Here is an 11,697-nt window from a genome sequence, read left to right as displayed (position 1 = left end):
CCCCCCAACCGCCACCGCCGTCTCCGTCGTCGTCGCGCAGGGATGGGTCGTCGGCGCGTACCTCGTCGGCGACGCGAAAGCGCCGACCGCGGTCGTCCTCGCCGCGGACGCCGCGGGCTGGCGCGCCCCCGGCGTCCGACGTTTCGCGCGCAAGCTGGCGCGCGACGGCGTCCTCGTCGCGACGCCCGATCTGTGGCGCGGAGACACGTGGCACGGCGACCCGTCGCCCTCGAAGCGCGGCGGCGCCGCGTTCGACCAGTGGGCGAAGGAGCACCCCGCGGAGCTCGCCGCGAAGGACATGGCGTCCGTGGTGACCGCGCTGCGCGAGCGCGGGGCGACGCGCGTCGCGTGCGTCGGCGTGGGTTGGGGCGCGGGCGCGGCGGCGGCGGCGTTGCTCTCGGGCCAACCCGGGGTCGACGGCGCGATCGACGCCGGCGCGATCGCGTGCCCGCTCGGGGTGAGCGTGAAGACGCTCGCGCGCGCGATGGGAGGGACCGCGCCGTGCGTGCTCGTGTGGGGCGGCGGCGACGCGATCGGCGCGGCGGCGAGACGCGCCGCGGAGGAGGAGGCGGGGGTGGAGGCGGCTGGAAAGTGGGGGTTTAAGGCGTTCGAGGACGCGGGCGGAGACTTCGTCTTCGCGGAGAGGGCGGAGGGGGAGGCGTGCGCGGCGGAGGACGACGCCGCGGCGCTAGTGATGGAGTGGGCCTTGAGCGGTGCTTCGTGAAGAAGCCGACGGCGGCGGCGGCGGCGGCGGCGGTTCGCGTCGGAGCCGCGAGCCGCGCGGCGCGTACGTCATCATATTTCTCCGCGATTTTTTATCACATCGCGACGACGACGACGACGACGACGACGACTACGCGATCACGATACGCTATACGCATCACTTCACTTTTTCCCCTTGTGGTCGCCGTCCGTGCCGCTCCGCGTCCATTCCCCGCGCGCCGCCGCGCTCGCGATCGCGAGCTCTTTCACGTACAGCTCTCCCATCGCTTCCAGCTGCAGCTCGCCCGTGCCCTTGCACAGCTGGAACAGCGGCATCTGAATCGCGGCGGACCAGGAGAACGACAAGTTCCACGGATCCCTCGGCCCTTTGTGCTTGTTGATCGCGTCGAGACGCGCGGCGGCGTCCTCTAACGACTGCCCGCCGCTCAGAAAGTTCGCGGTGACCATGGCGGTGGGGAAGCATCGGCGAAACACCTGAAGGTTCGCGACGGCGATCTCGTCCACGGTGTACGACGTCGCGCAGTCCTTCCCCGGGTTCACCATGTTCGATTTCAACACCGCGCCCTCCATGTACACGCCGTGGTCGAGCATCGCTTTGAACAGCTCGGACTGAATCTTCAAGTTGACCCGCACCGCGGTCTCGAGGTCGTGGTCGCCCTTCAGGCTCACGTCCGGCTCCACGATGGGCACGAGCCCCTCGGCTTGGCAGATCAACGCGTACCTCGCGAGGTCTCTCATGTTCGCCTCGATGATAACGTCCGAGGGCTGACCGTTCGCGACGTCGATCTCCATCGGCGACCGCCACTTCGCGAACTCGCACCCGGCGGCCTTGTACTCCGCACACCGCGCCGCGAGCGAGTCGAGGCCTTGCATGACCGTCGCGCCGCTCTGCCCCGGGAGCGCGTACACCTTCAGGTGCGGCTTCACCCCCGGGACGATCCCGCGGTCCATCAGCACCTTCGGGAAGAGATCCCCGCTGTCGCTGCTCTTCTGGTACAGAGTCTCCGGGTCTAAGATCGCCGCGCTGAGGTATTCGTTCGCGTCGCGCGCCTCGAACAAGACCTGGCGGTACGAACGGCGGTTCTCCTCGGTGTTCTCCACGCCCACCGCGGCCAGTCGGTCGCCGATCGTGCCCGGGCCCTCGTCGCACGCGGTGATGCCCTTCCCAGGCGTGCCGATCATCGCCGCGATCTTTTCCAGGTGCGCCTTCTCGTCCGCGCTGAGGTGCGCGCCGCCGTGGCACGCGCCGACGCCCGTGGTCGGGGGCGTCGCGCGCGCGGCGACCGCGCGTCTCGCGACGCGCGTCGGGGAGGCGCGCGCGCTCGCGCGCAACGCGGCGACGACGGAGCCGACGCGGCGCGCGCGCGGCGTCGCGACGACGCCGCGAGCGGTCGTCGCCGAGGCGAGGTGAGCGGACGCCATCATCGATCGATCGCGCGGGGACGGACGACGGGAGGACGAGGGACGATGGATATGGTTGGCGATGCCAAGTGGCGGACCGGATCGCATGCGCATCGTCAGCGAACGTGGCGTGTGCTCCTCGCCCTCCCTTTCGAATCCTGCATTTCATCGAGTCGAACACGAATTCCACCCTGGCGTCTCGATGAACGATCGGTTCGAAAGCGACTTCGTCGCTCAAATTTATCGGTCGAGATTTTTTAGGTTTTTGGGTGTTACATTTGTCGAAACTTCGTAGGCATGCTTGCATGCGCTCGTTTTCGACAATTATCTTCGCCCGTCGCGCGCCACTACACGTCGCGCGCGCACCGCGCACGACCGAATCCCAGTTTGACGTTGCCTCGCGCGATATCAACCTGAGCTCGGTCCGAAGGTGTCGATCGCTCGTCACGTCTCGACGCGATCGTTTCAAACACACTAAAAAAAAAAAGAAAAAAAAGCCCCCCGCCCCCGTAGCGGCTGAGAGATCGCGCGCGGGCGCATCATGGACGCGTCCGCGCCGCTTCTCACGAGGACGCGCCGCCGATCCGGCGCGGTCACGACCGCGCAGAAATGCATCGCCGCGATGTGCGCGCTCTCGTGCCTGATCGCGATCCTCGCGAGCTCCGGCGCGCTCGCGCCGCTCGCGGACGTTCGCCTCGGATCCGCGGGCGCGATCTTCTCGAAGTCGACGAGGAACGACGTCTACGACAATTCCCCCGCGACGCTCGGAAGCGCCGCTCCGGAGTACCGCCTCGGGTACGCCGCGGGCCGGAAGCATCACAAGCTCGGGAAGGCGCACGGCGACGTCGTCGCGCGATCGCTCTTGGGCGAGGACGCGACGTCGGACTCGAAGGCGATGTTTCTCGAGGGTTTCGAGAAAGGACTCGACGAGGTCATCGATCAACTCGTCGAGCACACGGGCACCTCCCCCGAGCAGTTGAAGGCGGAAGCCACCAAAAAAGTGGAGGAAATCGCCGCGAGCAACAAGGAGCTTCTCGCCGCGGAAGAGCGCCATCGCGCGAAGGAGGCGGCGATCCAGAAGGAGCGCGAAGAAGCCACCGCAGCCGCGAAAGCGGCGGAGGAGGCGAGACTCCAAGCGGAAGCGGATGCGAAAGCCGCCGCGGATGCGAAAGCGAAAGCCGAGCTCGAACACAAGAGAGAGAAACAAAGGCTCGCCGCCGAGGCGAAGGCTGCTAAGGATGCCGCCGACGCCGCCGCCGCGAAAGCGGAGGAGGAAGCCGCCGCCGCGAAAAAGGCGCTCGCGAAAGAGCTCGCGAGGCAAGCCGCGGAGAAGGCAGCCGCGAAGCGGGCCGCGGAAAAACTCGCCGAGGAATCCAAAGCGCGCGCCTTGGCTGAAGCGGCGGAGAAAGCCGCCGCGGAAGCGGAAGAAGCCGCGCGAACCGCGGCAGCGGAAGCTAAGGCTGACGCCGAAGCCGCCGCCGCCAAGGCGAGAGCGGAAGCGGAGGCGACTGCCGCCGCGGAAGAGAAGGCGCACGCTGAAGCTCTCGCCGCGAAAGAAGCGGAAGAGAAGGCTCACGCCGAAGTTGTCGCCGCGAAAGCCGAGGCGGATAAAATCATCGACGAGAAGGCTTCCAAGGACCAAGCCGCCAAGGAAGCCGAAGAGGCCGCCTCCGCCGCGAAAGCGGCGGAGGAGGCTGCCGCCAAGGAAACGTCCGCTTCCACGACCGACCCGTACGACTACGGCGACTACGGCGACTTCTTCGACAACTTCGAAGCCGAAATCCACGGTGACGATTACGCCGCGTTCGAATACGACGACGAATACGAAGAAGCCTACGCTGATATGCCCGAGGTGAGTGACGAGGAGCTGGCAGCCGCCAACGCCGCCGCGGAGCAAGCCACCGCGGCCGCGAAGGCCGCCGATGAAGCGATCGCGAAAGCGCACGCGGACGCGGAAACCGCGAAGGCGGCTGCTTTGAAAGCCGAGGAAGCCGCCGCCGCCGCGGACGACAAATCTAAGCCTGAATCCGTAAGGATCGCCAAGGAAGCCGACGAAACCGCCGCTACCGCCGCTGCCGCCGAGATCCAGGCTACCCAACAGGCGGAAGCGGGTCGTGTCGCGGCCGCGGAAGCGGTAGCGAAGGCGAAGCGCGAAGCCGCGGTCCAAGCCGCGGCGGCCGCCAAGAAGAAAGCCGAAGCCGACGCCGCCGCCAAGGCAGCCGCGGATAAAGCCGCCGCGGAAGCCGCGCGACTGGAAGAGGAAGCGCAGGCTGCCGAAGCCGCCGAGCAAGCCGCCGCCGAAGCCGCCGCGAAGGAAGCGAGAGAAGAAGCCGAGCGCCTCAAGCTCGAAGAAGCCCAGAAGCATGCCGAGGCGGAGAACGCGAAGAAGGAAGCCCAGCTCAAAATCGCAGAGGCAAAAAAAGCCGCCGCGCTCAAGGCTCTGGAAGACGCGAAGCTCGCCGCGGAAGCGGAAGCGCGCACGAAAGAGCTTGAGCTTGAGGCGCTCGCCAAGGAAGCTGCGGCGAAGGCGGAAGCGGAAGCCAAGCAAGCCGCCGCTGACAAGGCTGCCGCTGACGCGGCCGCCGCCGAAGCGGAAGCGAAGGCTGAAGCCGACAGACTCGCAAAGGAAGCCGAAGAGGCCGCCGCCGCCGCGAAGGCGGCGGAAGAGAAAGCCCACGCCGAAGTGCTCGCCGCGAAAGCGGAAGAAGAGGCTGCCCTCCGGAAAGCCCAGGCTCTCGCGAAGGAAGCCGCGGACCGGGCTGCGGCGATGGAACGCGAAGCCGCGCTCATCAAGCTGCAAAAAGCCAAAGCGGAAGCCGCGGAGAGGGAGCGCATCGCCGCGGAGGAGAAAGCCAAAGCGGAAGCGAAGGAAAAGGCCGCCGCCGACGCGAAAGCCGCCGCCGAAGCGAAAGCCGCCGCGAAAGCGAAAGCCGCGGCGAAAGCGGCTGCGGCTGCCAAGGCTGAGGCGGAGGCGCACGCCGCCGCTGTCGCCGCGAAAACGAAAGCGGATGAAGCCGCCGCGAAAGCGGAGCAGGAACAGGACGCGACCGCTAAAGTGGCTGCCAAAAAGGAAGCCGCGAGAGCGAAAGCCGAGTCTGAAGCCGCCATCGCCGCGGAAGCGAAAGCCGCCGCCGCCTCCGCCGCCGCGAAAGCGGAGAAGGAAAAGGCTGCCGCGGCGAGCGCGCACGCGGAGACGGTGTCCAAGCACCTCTCCAATGTCGCCGCGAAGAAAACCGCACTCGAGGCCGTGAACAAGGCGCTCGCCGAAGCGGAATCCGCGGCGAAAGCCGAGGCGGCCGCGATCCTCGAGAGCCAATCGAAGATCGCCGCCGCGGAGAAGGCGAAGGAGGAAGCGACCGAAGCCGCCGCCGCGGACGTCCGAGCGAAAGCGAAGGCCGAAAAGGCGGCCGCGGACGCCTCTATCGCGGCCGAAGCCGCCGCGAAAAAAGCCGAAACCGCCTCCGCGTTGGTCGCGAAGAAGAAAGCCGTGCTCAAGGAGGCGAAAGAAAAAGCGAAGAACGTCCTCGCGGCGATCGACGCCGGGACGACGCCTGAGCAGAAATTGTACGCCGACGCGACGCGGGACGCGAAGATCGCGACGACGCACGCGGAGAAGGAGTCCGCGGAAGCGAAGTCGAGCCTCACGAAGGCGATGAAGGCGAAGATCGAAGGCGACGACGCCGCCGCGGCCGCCGCGATCGCGGACGCGAAGATAGAAACCGCGCACGCGTCCAAGGCGTTCGTCGAAGCCGCCGCGGCGGAGACTCGCGCGGCGAAAGAGTTCACCGGCGCCGCGACGGACATCGACGAAGCGATCGACGTGTCGCACATCACCTCCGCGGAGAAAGCCGCGGCCGACGCGCTCGAGGCGATGAAAGCCGCGAACGCGAAGAAAGAAGAGGCCGAAGCGAAGGTGGCGACCGCGAAGGCGAACGCCGCGCGCGAAGCCGCGCTCAAGCTGGCGGCGGACGCGAAGGCGGCCGCCGCCGAAAAGGCGCGCGTCGAGGCCGTCGCGGACGCCGCGCACAAGGCTGAAGCCGCCGCGGAGGCTGCGGAGAAGCGCGCGCGAGAGCAAGCCGCCTCCGCGGAGGCGATCGCTGCGTCGGACGCGTCCGCGGAAGAAAAAGCGACCGCGGAGGCGATGGCCACCGCCGCGAAGAAGGCTGCCGCCGCCGCCGCGGAGAAGAAGGCGAAGGCGCACGCCGACGCCGACGCCGCGGACGCGGCTCACGCGAAGGCGACTGAAGATGCTGACAAAGCGAAACAAGTCGCGAAAGCCGCGGTCGCCACGGCGAAAGCGGCGAGAGCCGCGATCCCGGTCGTGCACCCGTACGTTCCCCCCGAGGATCCGGAAGGCAAGTATCCCGGGACGGAAGGCTGCCAGGCCGTCTGCGAGGGCGTCCACATCGATCAACACACGTGCCAGAGCAAGAGTTACTGCACGTGGATGGAGGGTTTGTGCTGGAGCGCCGTCGGAAAGGCGGCGTGCCCGGACGAAGAATCCGTTTCCGTTCCCGCGACTGAGCCTCCTGTTCACGACTCGATGATGGAGGACACGCACCACGACGACCATTACGGATACGACGTCGAGTACGGGGATCACTACGGGGATCACTACGGGGATCACTACAGCGGCAATGTAAGTCATCACTACGACTACGGATCCGACTGGGAAATCGACTACGGCGTTCACGACGCGATGACGATGGAGGACACTCACCCCGCCGCGATGGACTCCACGGTGGACTCCATGCCGGGCTCCACGGTGGACTCCATGCCGGGCTCCATGATGGACTCCATGCCGGGCTCCACGATGGACTCCATGCCGGGCTCCACGATGGACTCCGTGCCGGGATCCACGGTGGACTCCATGCCGGGCTCCACGGTGGACTCCATGCCGGGCTCCACGATGGACTCCATGCCGGGATCCACGGTGGACTCCATGCCGGGATCCACGGTGGACTGCGTTGTACCCGATTGGTGCTCGACGTACCCCCCGGAGATGCAAAAGTCAAAACCGGAGTGCACGTGCCCGGACGACTCGGACACCTCGATGCCGGGCTCCACGATGGACTCCATGCCGGGCTCCACGGCGGACACCATGCCGGGCTCCACGATGGACTCCATGCAGGGCTCCACGATGGACTCCATGCCGGGCTCCACGATGGACTCCATGCAGGGCTCCACGATGGACTCCATGCCGGGCTCCACGGTGGACTGCGTTGTACCCGATTGGTGCTCGACGTACCCCCCGGAGATGCAAAAGTCAAAACCGGAGTGCACGTGCCCGGACGACTCGGACACCTCGATGCCGGGCTCCACGATGGACTCGATGCCGGGCTCCACGGCGGACACCATGCCGGGCTCCACGATGGACTCCATGCAGGGCTCCACGATGGACTCCATGCCGGGCTCCACGATGGACTCCATGCAGGGCTCCACGGTGGACTGCGTTGTACCCGATTGGTGCTCGACGTACCCCCCGGAGATGCAAAAGTCAAAACCGGAGTGCACGTGCCCGGACGACTCGGACACCTCGATGCCGGGCTCCACGATGGACTCGATGCCGGGCTCCACGGCGGACACCATGCCGGGCTCCACGATGGACTCCATGCAGGGCTCCACGATGGACTCCATGCCGGGCTCCACGATGGACTCCATGCAGGGCTCCACGATGGACTCCATGCCGGGATCCACGGTGGACTGCGTTGTACCCGATTGGTGCTCGACGTACCCCCCGGAGATGCAAAAGTCAAAACCGGAGTGCACGTGCCCGGACGACTCGGACACCTCGATGCCGGGCTCCACGATGGACTCGATGCCGGGCTCCACGGCGGACACCATGCCGGGCTCCACGATGGACTCCATGCAGGGCTCCACGATGGACTCCATGCCGGGCTCCACGATGGACCACGGAGACACGATGAGCTCTGCGGACCACAGTCGACGTGCGGACAAACACCTCACGGTGCACCACCGCGTCGGATACCCGTCCTGCTACGTCCCGATGTCAAGCGGTGGCGACGACCGGTTCGATTGCGATGTCGGTATGATGTTTCCGAACTCAGAAGAAGGCACCGTCGATGTCTACCACGAACGGGGCGTCGACGCGGGCTACTGCTACTTCATCCGAGCGCGCGACGCGTACGAAGCGGATATCCCCTGCCCTCAGGGTTTCGACTCGCGCGCGGTGTCGCTCAACGATGCTACCGACGCGACCGACACCGCGGAAGCGGCGGATCCCGCCACCGCGGAAGCGGCGGAGCCTGCCACCGCGGAAGCGGCGGATCCCGCCACCGCGGAAGAGGCGGAGCCCGCCACCGCCGCGGCGGAGCCCGCCACCGCGGAAGCGGCGGAGCCCGCCACCGCCGCTTATGACCAAGCGGCGGAGCCCGCCACCGCCGCGGCGGAGCCCGCCACCGCCGCTTATGACCCAGCGGCGGAGCCCGCCACCGCCGCGGCGGAGCCCGCCACCGCCGCGGCGGAGCCCGCCACCGCCGCTTATGACCCAGCGGCGGTGGCGGAGCCCGCCACCGCCGCTTATGCTCAAGCGGCGGTGGCGGAGCCCGCCACCGCCGCGGCGGAGCCCGCCACCGCCGCGGCGGAGCCCGCCACCGCCGCGGCGGAGCCCGCCACCGCCGCGGCGGAGCCCGCCACCGCCGCGGCGGAGCCCGCCACCGCCGCTTATGCCCCAGCGGCGGTGGCGGAGCCCGCCACCGCCGCTTATGCCCAAGCGGCGGCGGCGGAGCCCGCCACCGCCGCGGCGGAGCCCGCCACCGCCGCGGCGGAGCCCGCCACCGCCGCGGCGGAGCCCGCCACCGCCGCGGCGGAGCCCGCCACCGCCGCTTATGACCCAGCGGCGGTGGCGGAGCCCGCCACCGCCGCTTATGACCAAGCGGCGGTGGCGGAGCCCGCCACCGCCGCGGCGGAGCCCGCCACCGCCGCGGCGGAGCCCGCCACCGCCGCGGCGGAGCCCGCGCCCGCCGCTTATGACCATTACTCGGGCTACGGCGATTACTCCGAACACGGCGGTGATGATGCATACTCCGGATACGGCGACTACGGGGACTCCGGGGGATACGACTTCGGGGATTACAGTTTCGGCTACGAGTAAACGACGCGCGGCGAAAACGCCAAGCCGCCGAAGAGGGCGCCGGCACTTCGCGCCGAGCGCCCTCGCCGAGGTCACGTCTCCGACCTCTGTTGATCTTTGAGTGAGTGACCGAAACCGTTCGATGTACATACTGTACTGCATGTTTTTTTAATTTTATCACGTCACACGAGCTCGTTCGTTCATCGCTCGCCCCCTCTGCAACCTCCCCGCCCTCTGCCTGCGCGTGCCAACTACAACTACAGGTAGCGAACCGAACCTTTCACATTCACCACCGCTTTTTATCGCCGTCGTCCGCGTCACCTCGAGCGCACTCGCGCGACGCGCGCGCGAGCGAGACCGCACGATGGCCGCGGCTCGGCGCGGCGCGTGCGTCTCCATCGCGCGCGCGCGACGACTCTTCTTCTCGTGCGCGGTCGCGCGGTCCACCGAGCGCGCCGCGTCCGAGGACGACGCCCGCGGTTCGCCGTCGTTCGCGATCCCGGACGGCGCGCCGTTCTTCCTCGGCAAGACCGACGCGAGCGGTCGCGGACTGTTCGCCTCGCGCGCCATCGCGCGCGGGGAGCTCATCCTCCGAGCGCCGCCGCTCGTGGCGCACCCGGCGCTCGACGCGATCGCGGACGTGTGCTACGCGTGCCTTCGGCGGATCCCGAGCGCGACCGCGCAGACCCGCGACGACGGAAGCGGACCGAAGAAGCCCGCGCCCGTCGCCGCGGAGGTCCCCGACGGCGCGCGCTTCTGCGGCGAACGATGCGCGACGGACGCGTCCGCGCGTTTCCACGCGTGGGAGCGCAGCGTCGGGGACGCGCTCGCGCCGCTGCGCCGACGCTGCGAAGACCACGGCGGTCTCAAGTTCCCGCTCCTCGCCGCGAGGCTCGCGTTCGCCGTCTTGTCATCCTCCGTCGCCGCGCGCGACGCCGACGCGTTGTGCCGCGTGAACTTCCCCCCGGGCGTCGCCCCGGAGGACTGGCTCGAGGAGCACGCGATGTTGAAAGTCGCGCTCTCGCGCGGGCTCGCGATCCGGCGGCTCGCGGACGCGCGCGGGGGGGGGACCGGCGGCGGCGGCGGCGGCGGCGGCGGCGACGCGCAGCTGGCGGCGGCGGCGAGCGACCGCGAACGCGAGGCGCGCGTCGTCGACGGCGCGCTCACGCCGGAGTGGTACGTCGGCGTCGTCGGGCGGATGCACCTGAACGCGTTCCGCGTGGAGATCCCCGCGATCGTGGACGGGGGCAGGGGCGGGGGTGGGGCGGGCGCCGGAGGGTGCGGGCACGAGCACGGTGGCGAGCGCGGTGGCGAGCGCGGCGGCGAGCGCGTTTCTTCCTCGAGCGCGTTCAGAGACGCGATGGAGGCGGCGCTGAGCTCCGTCGCGTCCGGTCGCGGCACCGGGTCCGCGCTGTACGGGTTACCGTCGATGCTGAACCACTCGTGCGACCCGAGCGTGGACGCGGCGTGGACGTACGGCGACGCGACGCTCGTGTTGACGGCGCGGAGGGACGTCGCCGCGGGGGAGGAGTTGCGCATCTCGTACATCGACGCCGACGCGTCGGCGTCGGCGCGGCGCGAGACGTTGAGACACGCGTACGGGTTCGAGTGCGGATGCGAGCGGTGCGTCGAAGAGGCGGGGGACGACGCGAACGCGAACGCGAACGCGAACGCGTCCGAGTCCGAGTCCTCGCGCGACTCGCAACCTCGTTAGCTAGCTAGTTGAGCGAATATCTTATTATATAGTCTCCGATCGATCGGTCACGTCTCGCCGCCGCGCGCGCCCTCCCCCCCCGCGGCGACGCCTCGCATCGCGCGCATCTGCGCCTCGCGCGCCTCCGCGCTGACGACCCCCCCCGCGTTCTTCGCCCGGAGCGTCTTCTCGAGCTCGTCTCGGTCCGGCTGCGCGTATAAGATGGCCGCGGGACCGAGCGTGAGCCACGCCAGCGCGTAGGACGCCTTGAACGCGTTCGTCGCCTTGGCGCGCCACGCGGCGTACGTCCCGAGCGCGCACGCGACGCCGGCGAGGAGGAGCGGCAGTTTCGCGTCCGAGGTGGACGCGGACGCGCGCGCGTCTTCTCGCGTCATCGCCGCGCTCGCGCGCCCTCGTGAGTGACGACGGACGCGCGGAGAGTTTCGCGTCGACGGCGATGAATGACGTCGTGCACGACGCGCGCACGTGGCGTGTAAAGCGTGGCCGGAAACAGAAGTACACGTACTGGAGATCGATGTCAACATCGTGGGCCGCATACGTCGCCGCGCGAGAGCGAGACCGCCGAGCGCTCGCACGTCGACGACGCGCGGGTCCCCGCGCGGGATCGCGGCGCCGCGCCGCGCGACGCGACGCGAAGGCGCGACGCGAGACGCGAGACGAGAAGAGAAGAGACGAGACGAGCGACGCGCGGCGATGAATCTCCCGAAGCTGATCGTGTTCGACTTCGACCTGACGATCCTGCGCATACACTCCTGGGCCGAGCGCG

The 11,697-nt window shown here is 68.8% G+C and overlaps 6 protein-coding genes across 6 annotated transcripts; 2 read left to right on the top strand and 4 right to left on the bottom strand.

Annotated features, from left to right (window-relative positions):
- Nucleotides 1-799: 799 nt before the first annotated feature.
- MICPUCDRAFT_27367 (uncharacterized protein) lies at nt 800-1,947 on the bottom strand. Its single transcript, XM_003059226.1, has one exon. The coding sequence runs from the start codon at nt 1,903-1,905 to the stop codon at nt 886-888; it is 1,020 nt and encodes a 339-aa protein (XP_003059272.1). The 5' UTR covers nt 1,906-1,947; the 3' UTR covers nt 800-885.
- Nucleotides 1,948-2,482: 535 nt separating this feature from the next.
- MICPUCDRAFT_58977 (uncharacterized protein) lies at nt 2,483-6,767 on the top strand (the record flags this gene model as incomplete). The annotated part of the gene is made up of 2 exons (XM_003059533.1): nt 2,483-6,609; nt 6,677-6,767. The coding sequence occupies exons 1-2, from the start codon at nt 2,666-2,668 to the stop codon at nt 6,765-6,767; spliced, it is 4,035 nt and encodes a 1,344-aa protein (XP_003059579.1). The 5' UTR covers nt 2,483-2,665.
- An 82-nt stretch (nt 6,768-6,849) lies between these two features.
- MICPUCDRAFT_10488 (uncharacterized protein) lies at nt 6,850-7,833 on the bottom strand (the record flags this gene model as incomplete). Its single annotated transcript, XM_003059225.1, has 4 exons — nt 6,850-7,086; nt 7,174-7,362; nt 7,429-7,560; nt 7,660-7,833. Coding segments are annotated over 4 exons (732 nt in total), but the record flags the coding sequence as incomplete, so codon positions are not given.
- Nucleotides 7,834-8,188: 355 nt separating this feature from the next.
- Nucleotides 8,189-9,405, bottom strand: MICPUCDRAFT_69693 (uncharacterized protein; the record flags this gene model as incomplete). Its single annotated transcript, XM_003059224.1, has 1 exon — nt 8,189-9,405. Exon 1 carries the CDS (start codon nt 9,377-9,379, stop codon nt 8,189-8,191), a length of 1,191 nt encoding a protein of 396 aa, XP_003059270.1. The 5' UTR covers nt 9,380-9,405.
- A 176-nt stretch (nt 9,406-9,581) lies between these two features.
- MICPUCDRAFT_58974 (set domain protein) lies at nt 9,582-10,806 on the top strand (the record flags this gene model as incomplete). The annotated part of the gene is made up of 2 exons (XM_003059532.1): nt 9,582-10,759; nt 10,800-10,806. The coding sequence occupies 2 exons, from the start codon at nt 9,582-9,584 to the stop codon at nt 10,804-10,806; spliced, it is 1,185 nt and encodes a 394-aa protein (XP_003059578.1).
- Nucleotides 10,807-10,978: 172 nt separating this feature from the next.
- Nucleotides 10,979-11,305, bottom strand: MICPUCDRAFT_58973 (uncharacterized protein; the record flags this gene model as incomplete). Its single annotated transcript, XM_003059223.1, has 1 exon — nt 10,979-11,305. One exon carries the CDS (start codon nt 11,303-11,305, stop codon nt 10,979-10,981), a length of 327 nt encoding a protein of 108 aa, XP_003059269.1.
- Between the last annotated feature and the right edge of the window lie 392 nt (nt 11,306-11,697).

The sequence above is a fragment of the Micromonas pusilla genome, assembly GCF_000151265.4.
Source record: "Micromonas pusilla CCMP1545 genomic scaffold MICPUCscaffold_6, whole genome shotgun sequence".
Classification (NCBI taxonomy): Eukaryota; Viridiplantae; Chlorophyta; class Mamiellophyceae; order Mamiellales; family Mamiellaceae; genus Micromonas; species Micromonas pusilla.
The sequence above is the reverse complement of the archived record's forward strand: the minus strand, read 5'-3'. Positions and strand labels throughout refer to the sequence as shown.